This window comes from Electrophorus electricus, chromosome 14 (genome assembly GCF_013358815.1).
Source record: "Electrophorus electricus isolate fEleEle1 chromosome 14, fEleEle1.pri, whole genome shotgun sequence".
Taxonomy (NCBI): domain Eukaryota; kingdom Metazoa; phylum Chordata; class Actinopteri; order Gymnotiformes; family Gymnotidae; genus Electrophorus; species Electrophorus electricus.
The window spans coordinates 2564137-2584707 of NC_049548.1; the positions used below are offsets into that span (position 1 = coordinate 2564137).

The window sequence follows — 20571 nt, forward strand, 5'->3', positions numbered from 1 at the left end:
GGTTGCATTTCGTTAACCCGACCGCCCTCGACACCGCAGAGGCGGCCACCCGCCCGTGACGTCATCAGCCCTGGGCTGGCCCTCCGCTGTTCTGGATAAATTGGCTGTTGCGACGGGATAAGTAAAAGAATAAACACTTTTTTAGAAAGAAGTGCTGCTCACTCTCTCCGAGCTTTTATTAAAGCCCTTCCCTACACCGCTTTAGAAGAACCTATTCAACCCGAACCGGTTATGTCAGGCAGTGGAGAGAAGGAAAAGCCCGTGCGTAAGAACGGAGCAGGGATGTGCAAAGCACAGCCGGACGATCCGCTCAGCAATTTAGGTAAGAAATGTAGTTAAGGCTTCGTCCTACATCTGTGATAGGCAAATCCTTTTCAGTGGCATGTCTGAGCTTGTTGCTCTTATGAAGCGTGTGACATAGATTACAACTATAATTCACACGTAATGTAAACTACACAATCTCTTCAATTCAATAACATTATAGCATATTTCCTATTATGGCAATGCAGTGTTTGCGCGCAGTTTATATGGGTTTGTTTTGTTTCATATGCTGTTTCTTTGTGAAGTACAAGGTGTCCATAAGTGTAAGGTAGTAAACACTGTCCTGGAAACACATCGAAGTCTGGTGAGCAAGCGAGCAGCGACAGATCAGCTTTTGTGTGTCGCTTTGCTTTTCTTTTTCCACTAGTCGTAAAACCGTCTGGAGGCTTACCGAGTTTACTTTCTGATAGTGCAGGTGATTTATCTGTTTAAATAAATATATATAAATAAATAGTGAACTTTCATTTGAACATTTTAACATGTAGTGGTCAAGGAGGAAGGTTGGTGGGAGGTCCGTCCGTACTATTGGCCACGAGTGCATGCAAGCTGTCCCAAAGACTTTGATTTAGCAAATAATACGTCTCCAGCCAAGCCCCCGGACTCGCCCTGCAGAGAGGCGCCGTAGGACCCACTCTGAAAGCAGCCTCATGGAAAATGGGCTGAAGTTTAGGCAGTGTCTAAAATGCGGATTCTAACTTTTTAACCTAATGGCAAATTCACTGCGTTCCACATTTTGAATATGTCATCATTTCATATCCATCAGTAATTAATTATTTGAAAACCCATGTTTGTAACTAAGATGCTGTAATAAGATCTGTGACTAACCTTTAATAACCCAACTCCATTCTCTCTGTTTGTACAAGTATGTGGTCAGCAGCTAGGATTGAGAACAATTTAATTAAGGCCATTGGAGAATGCAAGCAGTAAATAAAGCATTCTTGTTGGTTGGACTGGCCTTGATAACTGCACTGCACTGGTTTTGGGCTTATGTGTTCTTCCCCATGTAAAAGCTCTTAATCCTTATCCTGTTTCTCTCTCTCTCTCTCTCTCTCTCTCTCTCTCTCTCTCTCTCTCACTCACTCACTCACTCACTCACTCACTCACTCACTCACTCACACACTCTCTCTCACACACACACACATACACACACACACCACTATGATATAATTGTTGTGTTGCCATTATACCTTCAATTACCAAAAGTCAACTGCATAGGTCAGCCGGATGATTATTTGAGCCTTTGAGTGACTTGACTCCGCCCCCTCCTGCTACCCCAGGTGTCCAGGATGATGAGGACGTACAGGCCATGCTGCAGGGAACGCCGATGTTGAAGGTGCGCTCTCCCCGTTGGCAGAGGCACCGCACGCTTCAGCTTCAGGACGATGGCGTGACGGTGCGCTGCGAGTCTTCCAAGAGCTTCAGCAAGCCCAAATCCTGTGAGTGTTCCCGGGCCGGCATGGGGTTGGAACACCGAAGTAAGAGCAATGCCTGGACCCTCTGAGGTGGAGGTTTAAAATACGCCTTATTATGGGTGCAGGAACAGCCCAGGGTCCCTGTCTACCGTCAGCAGGCCCGGCTGTTATTACAGGCCTGGTCTATTTGTGTCTTGGACGGGGGGGGTTCTCTTCCTGCCCTGTGAGCTGCATGGAACATTCTAATTACAGACAGCGGAGGGGCGGGACGATTGCTGCCTTTCTCTTTCTGGTTTGGCTTTCAGAGTTTACATGAAAGGTGATCATAACCCTGGTAGCAGTGCGGTTTGGATATAGAAACCTTAGTCTTCAATTGCTCGTAGAAGCGATGCTCTTTAGTGACGCGGTCAAGATGACGTTGCTAGTGTGTGCACACCATTGTGTGCTCTCGTGTGTGTGTGTGTGTGTGTATGTGCATGATGAACACACCGTTGTCATCCAATGACCTTTTCTCAGTAAAAGTGTACACAGGTGTGTTCTTATTAAACCTGTACACGAGGTTTTCATTTGACACCGTTGTCATTTGTTGCCTGTGGTCATATTGTAATGGTGTTCTGAATGTGCGGGTCCTTCCTGGAAGCGTGGAGAGAGGGTTCCCTCTGTCAGACATAGGTCCTGCACACAGCAACTCCTGTCAGTATATAGCCACATTTGGGTCACATTAAGTAAACCTGTGCAAACATCAGGTGATTTCCTGTGGTAAGAGTGATCTACGTTGGACAATGACACTCTTTATTAATTATTTTTTATCCATTCTATATTTGTTATGGTGTCCTTCTCACACAGTCACATAACCATTATATAGCAGCTACAGGGCAACTGAATTATTCATACCCTGTGGACGTGTTTGTGTGTGTGTCTGAATTACTTAAAAAGTTGAATAAAGAAAGTGGTTTGCACATCTTATCCATTAGTGAAGAGTGAGTGTGAAAGTAGTTATGGAGGAAACCAATGATTTGGGTGTATTGGCTTGTATTTGACTTCTGTGGACCATCAGCTTCTGTGTACCACTGTTTATTAGAGCAGCCTTTTCCATTTCCTGTGTTTGCTCTCTGAATACATTAAGCAGTTAGGCTAATAATGTAACCTTGTTCCGTTAGGATTACCTGTTTACATGCCTGTGTATTTGCAGATTCAGAAATATTTGCATGGTTTGTGCTTGTGGTGTTTTCTGTTACTATTTGTCTGCTAAAGACTTCACAGGACTCTCTCTCTCTCTCTCTCTCCCTCTCTCCCCCTCTCTCTCTCCCTCTCTATCTCTCTCTCTCTCTCTCTCTCTCTCTCCCTCTCTCTCCCCCTCTCTCTCTCCCTCTATCTCTCTCCCTCTCTCTCTCTCCCTCTCCCTCTTCCTCTCTTTCTCTCTCTCCCTCTCTCTCTCTCCCTCTCCCTCTTCCTCTCTTTCTCTCTCTCCCTCTCTCTCTCTCCCTCTCCCTCTCTTCCTCTCTCTCGCTCTCTCTCTCCCCCCCCCCTCTCTCTTTCATCCTCTTCCCTCTCTCCCCCAGTCTCGGTGATGGAAGTGGAGTGTGTGCGGGAGGGCTGCCAGTCGGAGACGCTGCGGCGGCTGGCCGGCTCTCTGCCCGAGGAGCACTGCCTCACCATCATATTCAAGGGGGGCCGTAAGAGTCTGGACCTCCAGTGTGGCAGCCGGGAGGAGGCGCAGTGCTGGGCCCGTGGTCTCCGCACACTCCAGGAGTGCATCAGCAACATGAGCCAGTCGGAGAAACTCGACCAATATCCTTCTGCCGCACCCTGTCGGCCAGTTCAGCTTCAGCAGGCCTCAGAGCTATGAAGCAGAAGTTACTAAGGTTTCTGGGAAAGTGCTGCTAATTGGCTCATTCTTCCCTGATCACAATGATGTGGGGTTTTTTTTCGTTTTTTTGTCTTTGTTTGTCTTGTTCCGGCATGACTTGGCCTCTTTCCGTTGATTAAGTCAACATTCCCCATTCAGTTGTTCATGTGATAACGCAGGCCTTGTGGATTAAGCCTTGACTCCGCTCACTTGGATCCATGCCTACCTGAGGCAGGCAGATTTGAACCGTGATGGGAAGATGACGTATGATGAAGTGCAGACTCTCCTTCAGATGATCAACATAGACCTCAATGAGCAATACGCGTTTGGCCTGTTCAAGGTCCCGCCTTTGTACCTAACTCTCTTACCATGTTTTAAAAAAGCCATTCTGAGCATACAAAAATTCTGAAATTAAGCCAGTATTATAGCATGGCTATAGTGTAACGCGGACTGCCCGAGTGCCGATTGGCGTGGAGCAGGACACACAGCCTCCCACTGACTGTGAAAGATGTTTATTAACACACAACGTAGACAACAACGGTGGCAGTCACATATAACATTTACGGGGAACATGGCTACACACTCAACACGTCACAAGGATAACCTACACATCATTAGAGGCGATACAAACAGGTGTTACCACTACACAGACGTTTAACACTACATAACGACAGTGACCAACGGGGAACACAAACTGACAGGGGTTTAAATAGACAGATCAACATGTAATATTAATCCGTGGTTACAAACAGCATACATGTGAATCCCACTGCACACGGTGGGCCATAACACATGACTCGTGGGGAAGCAGTGTTTTGTGACATTAGTATTATATTATTAGTACAGTACAGTATTATAGTTTTACAGGATTCAGTTTTATGGTATAATAGCATGTATATAGTACTACAGAATTACAGTATTATAGTTTAACAGTATTGTAGTATAATAGCATGGCTATATTATTATAGTATTACAGTATTATAGTTTAACAGTATTGTAGTATAATAGCATGGCTATATTATAGCATTACAGTATTATAGTTTAACAGTATTGTAGTATAATAGCATGGGTATATTATTATAGTATTACAGTATTATAGTTTAACAGTATTGTATAATAGCATGGCTATATTATTATAGTATTACAGTATTATAGTTTAACAGTATTGTAGTATAATAGCATGGCTATATTATTATAGTATTACAGTATTATAGTTTTACAGTATTGTAGTATAATAGCATGGCTATATTATAGTATTACAGTATTATAGAATTATAGTTTAACAGTATTGTAGTATAATAGCATGGCTATATTATTATAGTATTACAGTATTATAGTTTTACAGTATTGTAGTATAATAGCATGGCTATATTATAGTATTACAGTATTATAGTTTAACAGTATTGTAGTATAATAGCATGGCTATATTATTATAGTAATACAGTATTATAGTTTAACAGTATTGTAGTATAATAGCATGGCTATATTATTATAGTATTACAGTATTATAGTTTAACAGTATTGTAGTATAATAGCATGGCTATATTATTATAGTATTACAGTATTATAGTTTAACAGTATTGTAGTATAATAGCATGGCTATATTATTATAGCATTACAGTATTATAGTTTAACAGTATTGTAGTATAATAGCATGACTATATTATTATAGTATTACAGTATTATAGTTTAACAGTATTGTAGTATAATAGCATGGCTATATTATTATAGTATTACAGTATTATAGTTTTACAGTATTGTAGTATAATAGCATGGCTATATTATTATAGTATTACAGTATTATAGTTTAACAGTATTGTAGTATAATAGCATGGCTATATTATTATAGTATTACAGTATTATAGTTTTACAGTATTGTAGTATAATAGCATGGCTATATTATAGTATTACAGTATTATAGAATTATAGTTTAACAGTATTGTAGTAAAATGGTATGAGTTTTCTCTCTCCCACTTAAGAGTGTTTGTGTTGCCTGTGTGTGACAGAAGTGTGATCAGTCAGGCGATGACCGCCTGGACCACAGTGAGATCGAGCTGTTCTGCCGAGAGCTGCTGCGTCGACCCGAGCTGGACGCTGTCTTCCAGCAGTACTCCTCTAATGGGCGCGTGCTGTCCACCGTGGACCTGCGGGACTTCCTAAAGGACCAGGGAGAGGACAGCATGCTGGTGCACGCCCAGAGCCTCATCCTCACCTATGAGCTCAACGAATGGGGTATGATCACGGCGCCTGTTCCGCTGTCGTGAAGGCGGTGACCCCTGGTCAAAACATCAGCCATTTTGATGGCCTTCCTTTTCAATCAGCTGTTCTTTTGTTCATTCTTTCCTATGCTTTGCTGATGGAGGACTTCATAATCATCTGACAGCACCTGCGTTAACTCTGTCACTGCAGAAACATGCACACACCCAGGCACACAGCCACCCACACACAACTGGGTACTGCTATGGCCCTTCAGAACTGGGAGTTAGTGCGTATGCGTGTGTAAGTGTGTCTGTGGGTGTGTGTGTCATTCACTTGCCTTTAGCTGCCTGTCTTTGTTGGGGCTCCTGCTGTACCAGTCTGTAAAATTTGGTTCAAGCCTTAAAACGCCTTCATCTAGTATTAAATACGCGAGCGACAAGCACTGATGTGTTTTCTTATCTGTATGTGTGTTGAATAAGGCTGCATGTACTGATTGAATCTGTGTTAATCTGTGTTAATGTATTTAATCTGTGTTAATTTGTGTTGTGGCCAGTGCAGCTCGGAACAACCAGCTCATGACGGCCAACGGCTTCACCATGTACATGCTGTCGAAGGAGAACGACGTGTTCGATCTGGAGCATGGCAGGGTCTGTCAGGACATGAGCCGGCCCCTCAGCCACTACTTCATCTCCTCTTCTCACAACACGTACCTCACCAAAGACCAAGTCATGAGCGAGAGTAGCACGGACACCTACGTCAGGTACAGTGCCTACGCGTGCACGAGAGCACACCCACCGGCTGTGCTGTATATGTGTGTGTGTGTGAGTGTATATATGTATACAAAGAAGAAGTAAGAGGTGTAGAGAATTAGATTAGTGCTTCTGAATGAATAGTAGTAGGAGCCAGTTTGTATATGAAAAGTAGATGTTTAAATCATAACATTCACTCCTCGGGGTTCTAAAGCTCCAAGATTGTAGTTTAGTAGTGTCACAGAACGCTCGCCTCCCGCGAGTCACATGATTTGGACCGCCAAGTGAAATGGGAGCATATTTGCTTGTAGCCACACCTGCACACACCTGGGCCTTGTCTTGTCTTTATGTATATAAACCCATGGCCTTGTGTGCAGGGTGCTGGTCATTGTTAATGTACTTGTAGAAGTTCATGTGGCGTGTTATTTGTTTGTAAAACGTAACTCTTGTAACTGATTGTCTTGATCATGTTAAGTGTTAAATATTGTTAGTGTTTAGTGTGTCTATGTTTGTTGTTTGTATTGTACGTAAGTCTTTTGTTTTATGTAATTAAATGTTCGTCCTTGCCAAGAGAGTCTGTGCGTCCTTCTCCACACCCCTCAGGACTCGGAACAGCACGTTACAAGCAGATTATTTTCTTTGAGTTTTCTAATTTTATTGGCTGCCAGAGCAACAACTGGCAATGCCAACAGATCATTACTGGAATCACAATGTTATTAATACAGTGTCCGTTAGTGTTTAAATGCCTCGCCACTGGAAACCACAAATCCTTCATTCTGAAGGTCTGAAGGTGTTTGACACACCGATCAGCGAGCCTTCTCCTGGTTTCTCCAGTGTAAAACAATGTAGAAAAGTTGTCCAAGCAATCATCTTTATATTTTGTGTGTGTCTTTATATTTTGTATATATATATATATATATATATATATATATGTGATTTGTGTGTGTGCCTGTGTGTGTGTGTGCGTGCATGTGTGTGCAGAGCACTTAGCCATGGTTGTCGCTGTGTGGAGCTGGACTGCTGGGATGGTGATAAGGAGCCTGTGATTTGCCATGGCCACACCCTCACGTCTAAAGTGCCTTTCAGAGAGGTGGTGGAGACCATCGCTGAATACGCCTTTAAGGTGGGGGCAGCGTGTGGAGGAGGGCCCTCCATTTCCCTCCTGCTCTGTTGGGCCACTTTTGTGCAACACTGACCTTTGCAAGCTACTTTTATTTCTAACTGAATTTGCTCATGTACTTTAGTTATGGCATTTCAGTAGGCATGGTGAGTGGTGATCTAATTGCTGTTTATGCTTAGCACTTCAAACCTTGTGTTAGGGCTCGTCACGGTTTAGAAGTTTAATTTTGTAAATTGCACAATCGAAAAACAACATGACTAAACTATCAATGTTTGATCAACCGAACCAAACACTATTCTTTTCCATATCCGAAATTTCCAATTTTTGACCTACGTATCATTTTCTGCGGTCTGCTGCCATGTATCTGCCATGGCTGGGTCCCATCCCTGCGTCCGGGTCCTGTGCTCCACAGGCCTCGCCCTACCCTCTGATTCTGTCCCTGGAGAACCACTGCTCGTTGGAGCAGCAGGCAGTCATGGCCCAGCAGTTGCGCAGCATTCTGGGGGACAAGCTGCTCACTAAACCCCTCAGCGACCAGACCTGTGAGAGCCTTCCATCTCCAGAGGTACGGAGGAAAGGCCAGCCGCCCGAGACCTTGTTCTGCTGTCGTTTCTGGTTTTGTTTTTTATTCATGGTGCTTCTTTGATTTTATTGTTTTGTTCTTTCACTTGTGTAAACATTAAAGCTTTTGTTCTTATTCCATACTGTCACATGCTCAGATGTTCCCTTGAAGCCACACCCCCCAGTCACCCCCCAGAACATCTCTGCCTCCTCTGCTGTAGCGCTGTCTGGAGCATTCCCAAAGCTCCGAGAAGTATGGAAATGAGAGGATATCTGAGAGCTTCAGAGTCTAATGCTTTGAGGCGAAGGCCGCGTCCAGATCTGGCAGACGGCTCGTCTCACTCCCTAATGCTGTTTGTTAATCCTGTCCAGGGGGAAAAAATACAAGCCTTCATCCACTCAGGAAATGGCCAAATGGAGCCTTATGGATTGTGATGTGTGTGCAAGTGTGTGTGTGTGTGTGTGTGTGTGTGTGTGTGTGTGTGTGTATGTATGCATGTGTGTGTGTATGCGCGTGTGTGTGTGTGTATGCGTTTGTGTGTGTGTGTGAGTGTGAGTGTGTGTGTGCGCGCACGTGTAAGTGTGTGTGTGTGTGTGTGTGTGTGTGTGTGTGTGTGTGTATGTCTGATGGACAATCTGAAGTGCACGTAGATATTGGTCCTATTTTCTGTCCTAATTAATAGGACCTAATTAATTGATTTGTGTTAAAACCTATTGCACTGATTACCGACGATATTGATCAGGCTCACCAAAAGCAGGTATCAACCTGTGGCTGACTGACGCTGATTCGGTCTGAGCTAGGCGTGGTGCTCTGTACACGAGTTCTACAGTGTGATGAATATCTGTTAGCGCAATATTCAGTGTTATCAGCAGGGCAGTCCAACAGGCAGCCTCTCAGGTTCTGCTACAGCGGCCTTATCTAGAGCCCGTTTGAGTACACACGACTGCAGATCTCACAAAACTACGTCTTGAAATATGTGTATGAGTGTATATATACACAGATCTATGCAATTATGTGCTTTGAAAATGGTTTTAAAAATATTGCAGCGCACCTTCTAATATCAGCAAGTCCTTTGAACAAATCACACCGACGGATTGTGAAGCGCGCTGGTTTCACCTGGGCCTGCTGCTTGTGCCCCGTGGCAGGATCTGCGAGGGAAGGTCCTGGTGAAAGGAAAGAAGGAACACATGGAGCAGGAGTCCAGCTCCTCAGAGTCCAGCTGCTCAGAGGACGAGTCCAAGGCCGAGGACAGGCCCAAGGCCAGGAAAGACAGCAGGAAGGCGAGTGGGTTTCGTCTCTCTGTGTCCCCCCCAGCATGCACCTGCTTCTAATGTGAACTCCATGTCTGAAATAGACAAACGTCTGCCCGTTTGGTTGCTTATAGTGCACTTTTAATGTTTCTGTTCAGCGATTCCTGTGCGGGTGCTAGTGTGTGTTTGTGTGTGTGTGTGTGTGTGTGTGTGTGTGTGTGTGTGTGTGTGTGTGTGCGTGCGCGCAGTAATGCTTGTGTATGTTTGTGAATGCCAGCATATTGCTGTGCAGTCATGCTTGTGTGTGTTTGTGGCTACGACCCGCACCTGTTGCGACTTTTTGTGCATGTGTTTTTGAGCCGGCACGGCCTGCTGAAGCCTGGCGTGTCCTGCGTGTGTCTGCGTGTCGCGGGTGCCCTTGGCACCCCAGTGTCTGTGTGCCTCTCCTGCCAAGGTGTCCAAGCTGAGTCCAGAGCTCTCAGACCTGGTGGTCTACACCCACAGCGTTCCCTTCAGGGGCTTTGACCAGGCGGCTAAACGGCTCCCCAACGAAATGTCCTCCTTCTCCGAGAGTGAGGCTCTCAAACACATCAAAAACTCAGGTACCCAGCATGTGCATCCTGTTGTCTTTCTGTCAGTGAGGCGCTATATAAATGTGTGGTGACATTTTGAAACGAGGTACTTTTGGACTGTGTTTGTGTGCGTTCGAGTCTTGCTCATGCACTCATGACTGGTGGTTTATGAAGTTTGTCCCGTGTTTTGCTGAGATGACACGTCTAAATTTGTCTGCACACGGTTTCATCCAGCATCCTTCCACTTGCAGGGAAGTTCTTTGTGCAGCACAACAGCCGGCAGCTGAGCCGGATCTACCCGTCGGGTCAGCGGCTGCAGTCCTCCAACTACAACCCTCAGGACATGTGGAACGCCGGATGCCAGCTCGGTACGCCCCCACGCATCCGGATCAGAAAGGATCCCATGCACGTAGCAAAGCGTATAAATGGCGTTCCATGGCCTTCCCAAAAGGTGACTGCATGTGACTTGCTGTGTCCCGCAGTCGCCCTGAACTTCCAGACCCTGGGCGAGCAGATGGATCTGAACCAGGGCCGTTTCTTGCCCAACGGCCGCTGCGGGTACGTGCTGAAGCCCAGCTTCTTGTGCCAGGCTGACTCCGAGTTCACCCCTGAGAACACGGGCAGGGGTCCGGGGCACGAGCCCACCCTCCTCACTATTAAGGTGAGCACGCATCAGACCTCGGTTGCGTTCAGGCTGCGATACGCTTCGGGTGAGGCCGGGCTTTTTGCCGCAAGAGATCGAACGACCTTGCTTTTGTGCTCCCAGTGGTATATGTTGTTTTTTTAAATGGGTCCATTATGGAATGGCACTAGCATTAACCGTCGATACACTGCCTGCCACCGACACACCCACAAATGCTTTTACTAAATTGTCAGCGCGCTACAAGCGGCCTTGGTTGCCAAGGTTAGGTATTTCTCGCCTACTCCATGTTGTGTGAAACATGAACCAAGTGAAACACAAAAAACATCATGGCACTGTGTCATATTTCGTGGAAGTGAACATTAGACTTTTGATACATTAGCTCATCTCCATAAAAAACAGCTCTGCTCTTACATCGCTGAACACTCAGCTACTCCGTACATAGAAGAATCACAACCACTGGAATTTCACGTGTAGTTAGCTACTAGGACCTACCCAGATCTCTCACAGAATGATGTCTGGACACTGATGGGATATTTTGAACAACTCACGTCTGGTCACCTCACATAATTCAGCCTTTTCTCTATCACATGATGAAATATGATGAAGGGCTTTGATGGAATTGATTTCAGTCTTTTCCACCCAAAATCTCAGCTTTCAGTCAGCCTTTCGGTTTTTGTGCCATTGTGTGTTGTGTACCAGGTCATCTCAGCCCAGCAGCTGCCCAAACCAGACACAGAGAAGCTCAACTCCATCGTGGACCCTCAGGTGTGGGTAGAGATCCATGGGACTCCCATAGACAATAACAAGAAAAAGACACACCGCATCAACAACAATGGTACGCACCCAACACTTTGTAGGCACTGTAAAAAAAGTATGTCATAGATGCTCTCATTATGTTTCTCCTTCCGGGAGTCATTTCGATGGCCCAGTGAGAGTTGGCGTGTGAGTGCGAGTCCTGCTTCTGTCCTGTGTGTTTCTGGCCAGGTTTTAACCCCAGGTGGGACTGCACCTTCAAGTTTCTCCTGCACGTGCCTGAGCTGGTCCTAGTGCGCTTTGTGGTGGAGGACCATGATTACGCCACCCGGAATGAGTTCCTGGGCCAGTTCACGCTACCTTTCTCCAGCATGCGTGCAGGTCTGCGCCTCCTCCTGTTCCGTGCGTCTGCTCTAAGCAATGTGACGTGTGTCTCTTGGCCACACCCGTGCTGCATGCTGTGGAATGTGCCGTCTAAGCGAGGGATCTCTGCCCCGCAGGTTACCGGCACGTGCGGCTGCTCGGGGCGGACGGTTCCAGCCTCTCTCCCGCCAGTCTCTTTGTTCACGTCAAGGTCACGCCTAACTACAGCAGCCCCAAACACCCTGCCTCACCCAATGCCTAACCGAACCCAGCAGAGCCAGATGCTGCCACTCGGACCCTGTGCTGGATTGCGGTGCCTGCCAAACATTTTGCTGGAATTCTTGCATATCCTTACATTTGTTTCAGTGAGCGTGACTGTGTGGAGATCAGCCACAGAGACCAAGTAGAAGAAACACCAGAGTGGTTTCATGTAGGTAATATAGAACGCCAGTTTGTTTTCGTTAAGGTCCCCGCATGAACCAAAGGATATACATACATTTATGAAGAACTGAAAACAGGTCAGAATATTTATGATAGTATTATGCAATGTAGCTAAATGTAGCACGTTTAAACTGTAGCTTATATACTAATAAAGTTTTCTTTATATCTCAAAAGTTATATCTTAATAACTTTCACTATGCAACTGAACAATGGAGTGCAGTGTGTAAGCCAAAGACATGGCTGGGATCAAATCCCCGCTGTAATGCAGTAAGAAACGCAGGGATCTAGGGGTTGTCCATCCTGGGCCCTCCCTAATGTCCCGGGAGACCGCTGAACTGAAACACGGGAAACTAGACAGGTCGCCTTTCCCTTTTAGCAGACATTGGGGTAGACTTGCACTCGTGGGTGGTCGAGAGCTTTCCTGAAGCTTCAACAGATTTGGGTTTTAGATGTGGTTGCAGGATATTCTAAAAAAGAATAGTGTGTAATTACACACAGCGTGGCACTTTCAGGCCTGGTACGAGCTGTGCGTACAGGGACCCTATCAGGGAAAATTTAATTTCCCTTGGTTTATTAAAATAAAAAATTTTGAAGCAATATGTTAATATTGTTACAGTTTCAAAATACACTGTTCATGTCCCCAGTCCATACATTCCACATAAAAACTGCCTGTTTTCAAATCACTGTTTCTCTGATGTCGAGATTGTGGGTTTGTGCATGTGAGGGTGGTAATCATCTTTTTTTTTCTTATTTTTCACATTAACAAAAGTGTATGTTTGTAAGTGTACTGAAGCTGACGTCATGATCGGCCACGCCCTAGCGTCCTATTGCCATGGTTACCGTGTGTCATGTCTGTTTTGCTTTGCTTCCTTGATGTGGTTCTGGTTCTTATTTTTGTTTTCTCCGCCCCTCTGGAGTTTCACGTCTTTAGTGCTCATTTGCCCTAATGTATCATGCAGTCAGTGTTCAACCCTAGCTGCTCTTTGGGTCATTCCTAACCTCGGTGTGTTGTTCCAAGCATCACATTTTCTTGTTTGTTATTGCTAGTGTTAGTTATTTGTTATTATCGTTGCTTGTGTGTTGTAGTCTGATACCCCTTTTTTCATACAGAGTTTCTTTTTAATCGTCATGTATTCCTGGCCTCTCCGCATTGGTTCTATGATCCTGGACTGTTCAACGACTATGGCTCTGGATTTGAGCTAATTTATCTAATAAATCTCGCTCTTCTCCGCACATGCATCCACCTCTTAACCATTTAATGTTACAGTTCATCTGATATGGACATTGTACGACATTGAACCCCCATGACATCCTTCAGTTTTTAGCCTGCTTGCATTGTCAAATTCCAAAAAATCAAATATTTTTACTGTGCAAAAAATTTAAGACATTTTCATTTATAAAGAACTGCATCCAGCTGCTACCCACCTGATGGTTCTCAAGTTAGTCAAATAGAAACAATTCCAGGGTTCAACTCTTGGTGAACTTTCTTTATTTAAAATCTCAAAAGACACTTCTTATTATGATAATTCAAGAAAATCTGAATAACTAAATTCATTACCAGTAGTGAATGAAAAATGCTGGATGTGGAACCAGGAGTGGAACCATCCTGAAAATGGCAACTCAGATGTGACCATAACTTTGTATGGAGTTTGTAAAGTGTAGGTTTGTTTCATACTGTGAATACCTACTGTAGTATCGCTGTAGTATGCTTTCAAAAATGCTATGTTAAACATTGCTGGCCCATCAATTAGAAATGATCTCAAACACACACGTACACCAGCGTTGCCGTAACTTTTGCTTATTAATTGTACAGGTGTTAAAAATCGGAAGCTGTTTTATGTAGTAGATAAGTGTAGTATCTTTTTTAATTATAGATGTTTTTTTCAGGTTCAGATAATGGACGTAACATAGACGTATTGTACTTTACCCCCTTATGGCATCCTTTTTATATTCATAGATTGGTTTATATCATTCTTCTTAGATTCTCCTTTAACACTATCTTCAAAGTTGACATTTGGGACTAGTGAGACCATACAGTGGGTTTTGTATAGAAATGCTAGTTCTTTAATGACTCCGTTTAATAGTCCTGTTTAATAGACCATTAGACTTACAAGGCACTTATTGTTTTGTTTGTTTGTTTATCAATATCTGAAAAATGTCACTAACATTGCTAAAGGGGATGAAGGCCTATTTGCACAGTTAAAGTTATTAGAAATTCATCTGTCCATTTCCAACTGTCTTATTCTCATTTAAAATGGTCACCACACATTAGCTTGCTACATGATACAAAGATGTATGTCATACAGCTTGTCTGATATAAATTACAACTGTAAGACTTTCATATATTAAACGGCAACATATTGTTTCTCTTCAGACATGCAAATAAACATGTTTTTGGTTACATGGATTTCTTGGAGTGTTTCTGAATGTGTGAATTCTGCTTCTGTTGTTAAACCCATTGTAAACTGTGGTAGGCCGGTAGTGCACTGTGACCATTGCTACGCTTTATCGTGAAAGCAGTGCCCTCTGGAGGGCTGAGCTTGTTAAATTGCAGAACTGTAATGTGCTCATCCTCATTATTATTTCTTTATTAAGGAACTTACTGTTCACAGCAGTATCCTTGCACTAATGGACAGGGATTTATGGTGGATATTCACGAGCTTGTGTTTTGTTATTTATTCAATATTGTGGTTTAAAGAAGGGGACACCAGGGTCTGACGTCGTCTGTGGCCGAACAGCGTATCTGGAGGGCGGGCCAGGAGTAGGTGGGAGCTGGCACCTCCCCGAGCCCTGCTGGAGAGGGAGATAAGGCCCACCTCCACCCACCCGTACAGCAACAGTTCGAGGAAGGAGGCAACGGAGTGACTGCTGCCATGCCTGAAAACGCACACATGGCTGGGCCCAAAAGCTCGTGAGTGTTCCTTCTCTGTTATTGCGGTGTCTGTCCCTGGTGCTTCATGTCTTGATCGCCGTGTGTCACGTCTCTCCTTCAGTGCGAAGAAGTCAGAGGGTGACCGGGGTGAGAAAAAGGCAAAGAAGCCAAAGAAGACCAAAGGCCAAACATGGGCAAAAGAGGGACCCCGGGACCCCTTTGAAATGGTGCGTGGCTTGGTGTGTGCGTTACTGTATTGACATTATGGTAAGATGTGCCGAACCTGTATTTATCACTCACTGTGGTAACATGCTGTACATTTGGCTGCTGTATATTTGCTGTTATCTTAAATGACCTCAGCTGATAGTTACATCATAATGTATTGAGTTTTTATTTCAGATACCAGCTACTGGTATATTTAGCGTCTATCGTGCTGATCTGCATTTTTCTGATTCTCAATTTTTCTGTACTTACTCTTTTGATCCCTTAATCTCTACTCTCTACTCCCTTACTCCCTACTCCCTATGCCCTACTCCCTACTCCCTACTCTCTAGCTGGACTCTCTCCCTGAAGAGAAGCAGCAGGAGATCCAGAAAGCCCTGTACCTCTTCTCTCTGGGCCAGGGCCCGCCCAAAACCATGCAAGACGCCCGCCGACACAACTACCGCTTCTGGAACACCCAGCCCGTCCGCAAGATCGGTACGGAGCTAACGACAGTGTGGTATAGGTGCCACAGTGGGAATGTTTCCCCGGCACGGGTTACTTGTCAGGGAGATTCAGAGTAAAGGAAAATGGCATTCACAGCAATCCCAGACTGGCATGTTCTTTGGACATGTTCTGACACACACTTGTGTTCTGACATTTGCCAAACTGTAACCACTGAAATATTTTTGTCATTTTGTGGCTCTAGGCTATGAAAAGGCTGTGGCCCCCTTAAATTCATATACATAAAATAAAAAGAATATCAGCCTAATGAATAGGCCAGTATGATGCAATAAAATAGTCTGCCTACAATTATTCTAAACACACAGTAGGAAAGCAAGCGAATAAATAAAAAGCACAGGCAACCTGAACCTGTTCGTTTGAACTGGATACAAATGAATGCTAAAAATTACAGTTGCTTGACCACTTCTGAAATACGTAGTTACCTGAGAGGTTTTATACTATATCACATTGGTTCATGTTTGTTTCTGTTATTACTCTCAATTTTCCTATAATCTTTTATGCCATCATTTATTAAATGTTGCTAGTTTATCTAATAAAATTATAAGTGAAAAATAGAATCTAATAGTAAACAAACGTAATAATTGTGTACACTACCTGTCTCACAAGCGACATGAATAGGTGTAAAGTAAATGCCAAAAAAGGGTGATTTCTACTTCTTTCAGGATTTTTTTTAAATGCGAGGGTTCTTGAGGCCGTGGCCTCCAGCCTATACAGCCTGTACGGCCTGTACGGTTAGTTCGGCCATGACTGTACATATGGTGTCATGGAGGTTTTCCCCAAAGTTCTTCCTTCTTTGAAGACGAGGAGGTGACGTCGCATGGGCCCATACAGTCGGAGATGCAGAGCATTCGTGAGGAAAGCTACTCCCTCCCACAAGGCTTCTGCTGGGAATCATTGGACTTAGGAAACCCAGAACAGGTGCGCTATAGACCTCCCAGTACTACAGAACAGGTGAGCTATAGACCTCCCAGTACTACAGAACAGGTGAGCTATAGACTTCCCCGTACTACAGAACAGGTGAGCTACAGACCTCCCAGTATTACAGACTCGGTGAGCTGTAGACCTTCCACTAGTAGTGATGAAGTAAGCCGTAGACCTCCGTATGTTCTTAACTACAGCATGGTGCGATGAGCACTGACCCCCATTTAGGTCAAAAAGACTGTAGTAGGTCATAAGAAGAAATTGTGTGTGGTTGTGTCATCCAGTCTGTGAGGGGGTCTTAACCATTCTGTATCTGTGTGATTGCAGCTGGGGGAACTGTGTACCTTGCTGAATGAAAATTACACAGAAGAGGATGACAACACATTACGCTTCCACTACACACCCCAGTTCCTGCTATGGTGCGTGATGCCATTAGAGGGCAGTGTTGCCTCAGTATGGCAGGATCAGAATGGCTCACAGAGCTCAGAACCTCGTATGTGTTTCCCTTTTATCATCTCTTTCCCAGACATGATTTCTGTTGCTGTGTTTATGGTTCCAGGGCGCTGTGCCCCCCGGGCTGGCGGTCTGAGTGGCACTGTGGCGTGCGTGTCAGCGCCAACCGAAAACTCGTGGGCTTCATCAGTGCCGTCCCCACCACTGTGCAGATACACAGCACGTAAGTACCACCTCATCCCCAGCGACTGTGTGGCTGGCCTCAGCGTTCTCGAGTGATGCCGACAGCGTGCGTTTGCGACAACTCTGCAGTGAGCGGAAGATGGTGGAGGTAAACTTCCTGTGCGTTCATAAGAAACTGCGCTCCAAACGCATGGCGCCCGTCCTCATCCGTGAGATGGCCTGGCGGGTCCAGCGCCACGGCTTGATGCAGGCCATCTACGGCACCAGTGCCATGTTGCCGACCCCCATGGCGAGCAGCAGGTATGCTGGGAATGACGGGACGTCACTCCATCACCCACTTGTTTACTGCCCAAACACACCCACTGCCTTGTAGGCCATCCTGATACGATATGCCCTTGTAGACATCAGAGTTCCATTCAGGCTAAAGTGACCGTGGCCTTCTCTCTGTCTGTCGCTATCTGTCTTTCTGACTCTTTCTCTCTTTCTCTCATTCTCTCTCTCACTCTCTCTGTCTCTCTGTCCCTCTCCCACTATCTTTATCTGGGTGTTAACAGGTACTGGCACCGATCCCTGAATCCACGCAAGCTAATTGAGTTAAATTTCTCCTCGCTGAGTCGAAACATGACCTTGCAGCGTGCCCTCAAGCTGAACAGGCTGCCGGAGGTCAGTAAAGATCTCCTGGCCAGTCTGTGTAACACGAAAAACTGTAATCACTCTAGGATTGCACCACGTTTCTTTAGCAACACCTCATGACAAGTTCTTGTCAGCTTGAGCGTCTGCCCTCATGACCTCATCCTGTTTACTTTTGACAGAAGACCAAAACGGCCGGCCTGCGTCTCATGGCCCGAGCTGATATACCCAGGGTGCAGGTTCTACTGCGCAAGTATCTCAGAGGGTTCCACCTGTTCCCTATCCTGAACCAGGAGGAGGTCCAACACTGGCTCCTGCCCCAGGATGGAGTCATTGACACCTACGTCGTGGAGGTTGTTTCACTTATGCCACACAGAAATCACTAGACCTTTTTTTAAAAACACAAATATTTTTTTTGGGTCATATTAGAGTCCCTGGAGCAGAAACAAGATATCGGAGCTTGATCTGAGTTCCTCAGGTCTTTTGCATAATAAACAGGCAGCGTGAAACCACACCCCATAACAGCACAGATGACCAACCAAAGCAGTCAGGGAGCCTCCGTCTACCCTCCACCTCAGTAAGCTCGCCTCTCATCGACATCTGCTGCGTATCTGTTGTTGCAGGCACCCGACGGTGTCATAACTGACATGGTGAGTTTCTACACCATGTCCTCCACTGTGCTGAATCATCTTGTGCACACAAGCCTTAAGGCAGCGTACGCCCTGTACACGGTTGCCACGGCCACCCCAGTGCAGCAGCTGATGGAGGACGTCCTCGTCATAGCCAAAGCCGTGAGTCTGCGGGCGCCAATGCACACGATTTATTAAACAAAAACCTCTTTGACATGCGCGGATAAGGTCGGAGTTCATCTATAAGAAAATGAATTTGTACGAGTCACCGTCAACTGTACAACCCCCCCCCCCCCCCCCCCCCAATAAAAAAAAACCTCTTTACAGAGAGGATTTGACGTGTTCATGGCTCTGAGTGTGATGGAGAACAACGTGTTCCTGGAGCCTCTGAGGTTCACAGAAGGGGGCAGCGGTGTGCAGTACTACCTCTACAACTGGAGGTGCCCAAGCATAACCGAAGACAAGGTGACCAAAGTGTTATGTGCACTGAAGCCTGAGTCTCCATCTGCTTTATGCGCTCGAGGGCAGGTGAGCAGGGTAAGAGCGAAATTGAGGGAGAGCAAATGAAAACGTGGTTGTCGCTCTTTCAGGTTGGCATGGTGCTGAAGTGAAAGAGGCACGTCTGCGGCACACCAGAGGAGAGGTCGCCACTGCTTTTCAAACCTTTACGCCGATTAGCTCGACTGAAGTTCAAATGCACGCGTGGCGCTCAAATACGCCCTGAGGCAAAACGATCACATTTCCCTGGTCTGAATGTGTTTTATTGTAAGGCATTATGGCTTTGTTGTGATGGATTCAGTCAAGGAGATTGAGTGGCTGTACCTGAGTCGAATCAAAAGGCATGTATTAGTTTACCTCTTTAACCTTTTCAAATACATTGTGAATGATTGAATTATCATAACCTCTTTGTAAGTAGTGCGTTTTAATGTGAGGCCAGGGAAAACAGAATAGAAAATGACTAATAGTCACCATCTTCACTGGCTGTGGGTTTTGCGGGTACTTTGTAAGTTGAGATATATATCCTCTTGTAACATCATATGAAATTAAATGAATAAAGAAGAAAATGTACAAATTTAATTTTGCCACCTGGGTGTTATTGCCAGTAATTACACATCATTAACCAAATATCTGTCTCAGTTGATTTCAGATAAGTCCACATAATTCCTCATGAACTGTTGCTTCTCTCATATATGCTAACATGCTGGGTTCTGCTTTACATTCATGAAGCTCTTCTGAATTCCCAACACAACAAGAGTAAAGGTCTTACTTTGAAATCACAGAGCCACTTCTTGTGGTCGTACACTGACTTGGTTGTGTTGATCCTCTGGATGGCCTGGTTTTCCACAGCAGTTTCCGCCTGGTTTTCCACTTGCCCTCTGTTGCAGAGCTCTGCATTCAGCAACAAAAGTCAACTCATGCACTTCACTAGAATGACCACCTTTATTGTTTCTCTACAGCATTTTAGCTGATGCTTTTTCCCAAAGTATCTTACAACTATGACTGGGTACAACTTGAGGTTCTTGCTTAGGGGCCCAGCAGTAGCCCAACTTGAGAGCGGTGAGACTTGAACCAGCAACCTTCTGACTACAAGTCAAGCACCTTAACCACTGAGCTACCACTGCCCTTTCTGTCTATGTGCAACAATGGAGCCTTTGTAGTGCCCAAATGAGTTGCAACTCATATGACCATTCCAGCCCTGACCGTGCTTCATTCAGTGTGAACTCTGCATTGGCAGGCTGGACTGGGTGACCTGGGTTTGGGCTGGTAGTCATTCCAGTTATCCAGAGCTCCTTTTGCCATTATGTGGGCGATGGTGGAGTCCAGCTGTCTGTTGTCCCTCTCAATCTCCATCAGACATTCCTGCTCCACCTGAAGCACAGTGTTTTTCCACATCAAAGGAGAGAGAGAGAGAGAGAGAGAGAG

The 20571-nt window shown here is 45.2% G+C and overlaps 2 protein-coding genes across 3 annotated transcripts; both read left to right on the forward strand.

Annotated features, from left to right (window-relative positions):
- Positions 1–84: 84 nt before the first annotated feature.
- plcd3b (phospholipase C, delta 3b) lies at positions 85–14641 on the forward strand. 2 transcript variants are annotated; one of them, XM_035533737.1, is made up of 15 exons: positions 85–322; positions 1599–1757; positions 3296–3524; positions 3793–3922; positions 5589–5814; positions 6340–6541; positions 7512–7653; positions 8063–8215; positions 9358–9492; positions 9893–10064; positions 10286–10402; positions 10517–10695; positions 11377–11512; positions 11662–11811; positions 11931–14641. In XM_035533737.1, the coding sequence occupies exons 1-15, from the start codon at positions 232–234 to the stop codon at positions 12053–12055; spliced, it is 2346 nt and encodes a 781-aa protein (XP_035389630.1). In that variant the 5' UTR covers positions 85–231; the 3' UTR covers positions 12056–14641. The 2 variants fall into 2 exon arrangements, with proteins under 2 accessions (XP_035389630.1, XP_026869281.2); XM_027013480.2 differs by having other exon boundaries at positions 9917–10064.
- A 434-nt stretch (positions 14642–15075) lies between these two features.
- On the forward strand, positions 15076–19677 carry nmt1b (N-myristoyltransferase 1b). The gene is made up of 12 exons (XM_027013449.2): positions 15076–15145; positions 15228–15333; positions 15661–15805; positions 16632–16750; positions 17081–17172; positions 17313–17429; positions 17519–17689; positions 17944–18052; positions 18202–18372; positions 18643–18810; positions 18976–19113; positions 19239–19677. Exons 1-12 carry the CDS (start codon positions 15108–15110, stop codon positions 19257–19259), a joined length of 1395 nt encoding a protein of 464 aa, XP_026869250.2. The 5' UTR covers positions 15076–15107; the 3' UTR covers positions 19260–19677.
- Positions 19678–20571: the final 894 nt, after the last annotated feature.

What these genes read in the sequence shown, in the direction of transcription:
- nmt1b (XM_027013449.2), top strand. Translation starts at nt 15,108, where the DNA reads ATGCCTGAAAACGCACACATGGCTGGGCCCAAAAGCTC. An exon ending in CCCGGGACCCCTTTGAAATG is followed by an intron (nt 15,334 to 15,660) that starts GTGCGTGGCTTG and finishes CCTACTCTCTAG; the next exon opens with CTGGACTCTCTCCCTGAAGA. An exon ending in TCCTCGTCATAGCCAAAGCC is followed by an intron (nt 18,811 to 18,975) that starts GTGAGTCTGCGG and finishes ACCTCTTTACAG; the next exon opens with AGAGGATTTGACGTGTTCAT.
- plcd3b (XM_035533737.1), top strand. Translation starts at nt 232, where the DNA reads ATGTCAGGCAGTGGAGAGAAGGAAAAGCCCGTGCGTAAGAACGGAGCA. An exon ending in CAGTCGGAGAAACTCGACCA is followed by an intron (nt 3,525 to 3,792) that starts ATATCCTTCTGC and finishes GACTCCGCTCAC; the next exon opens with TTGGATCCATGCCTACCTGA. An exon ending in CAAACACATCAAAAACTCAG is followed by an intron (nt 10,065 to 10,285) that starts GTACCCAGCATG and finishes TTCCACTTGCAG; the next exon opens with GGAAGTTCTTTGTGCAGCAC.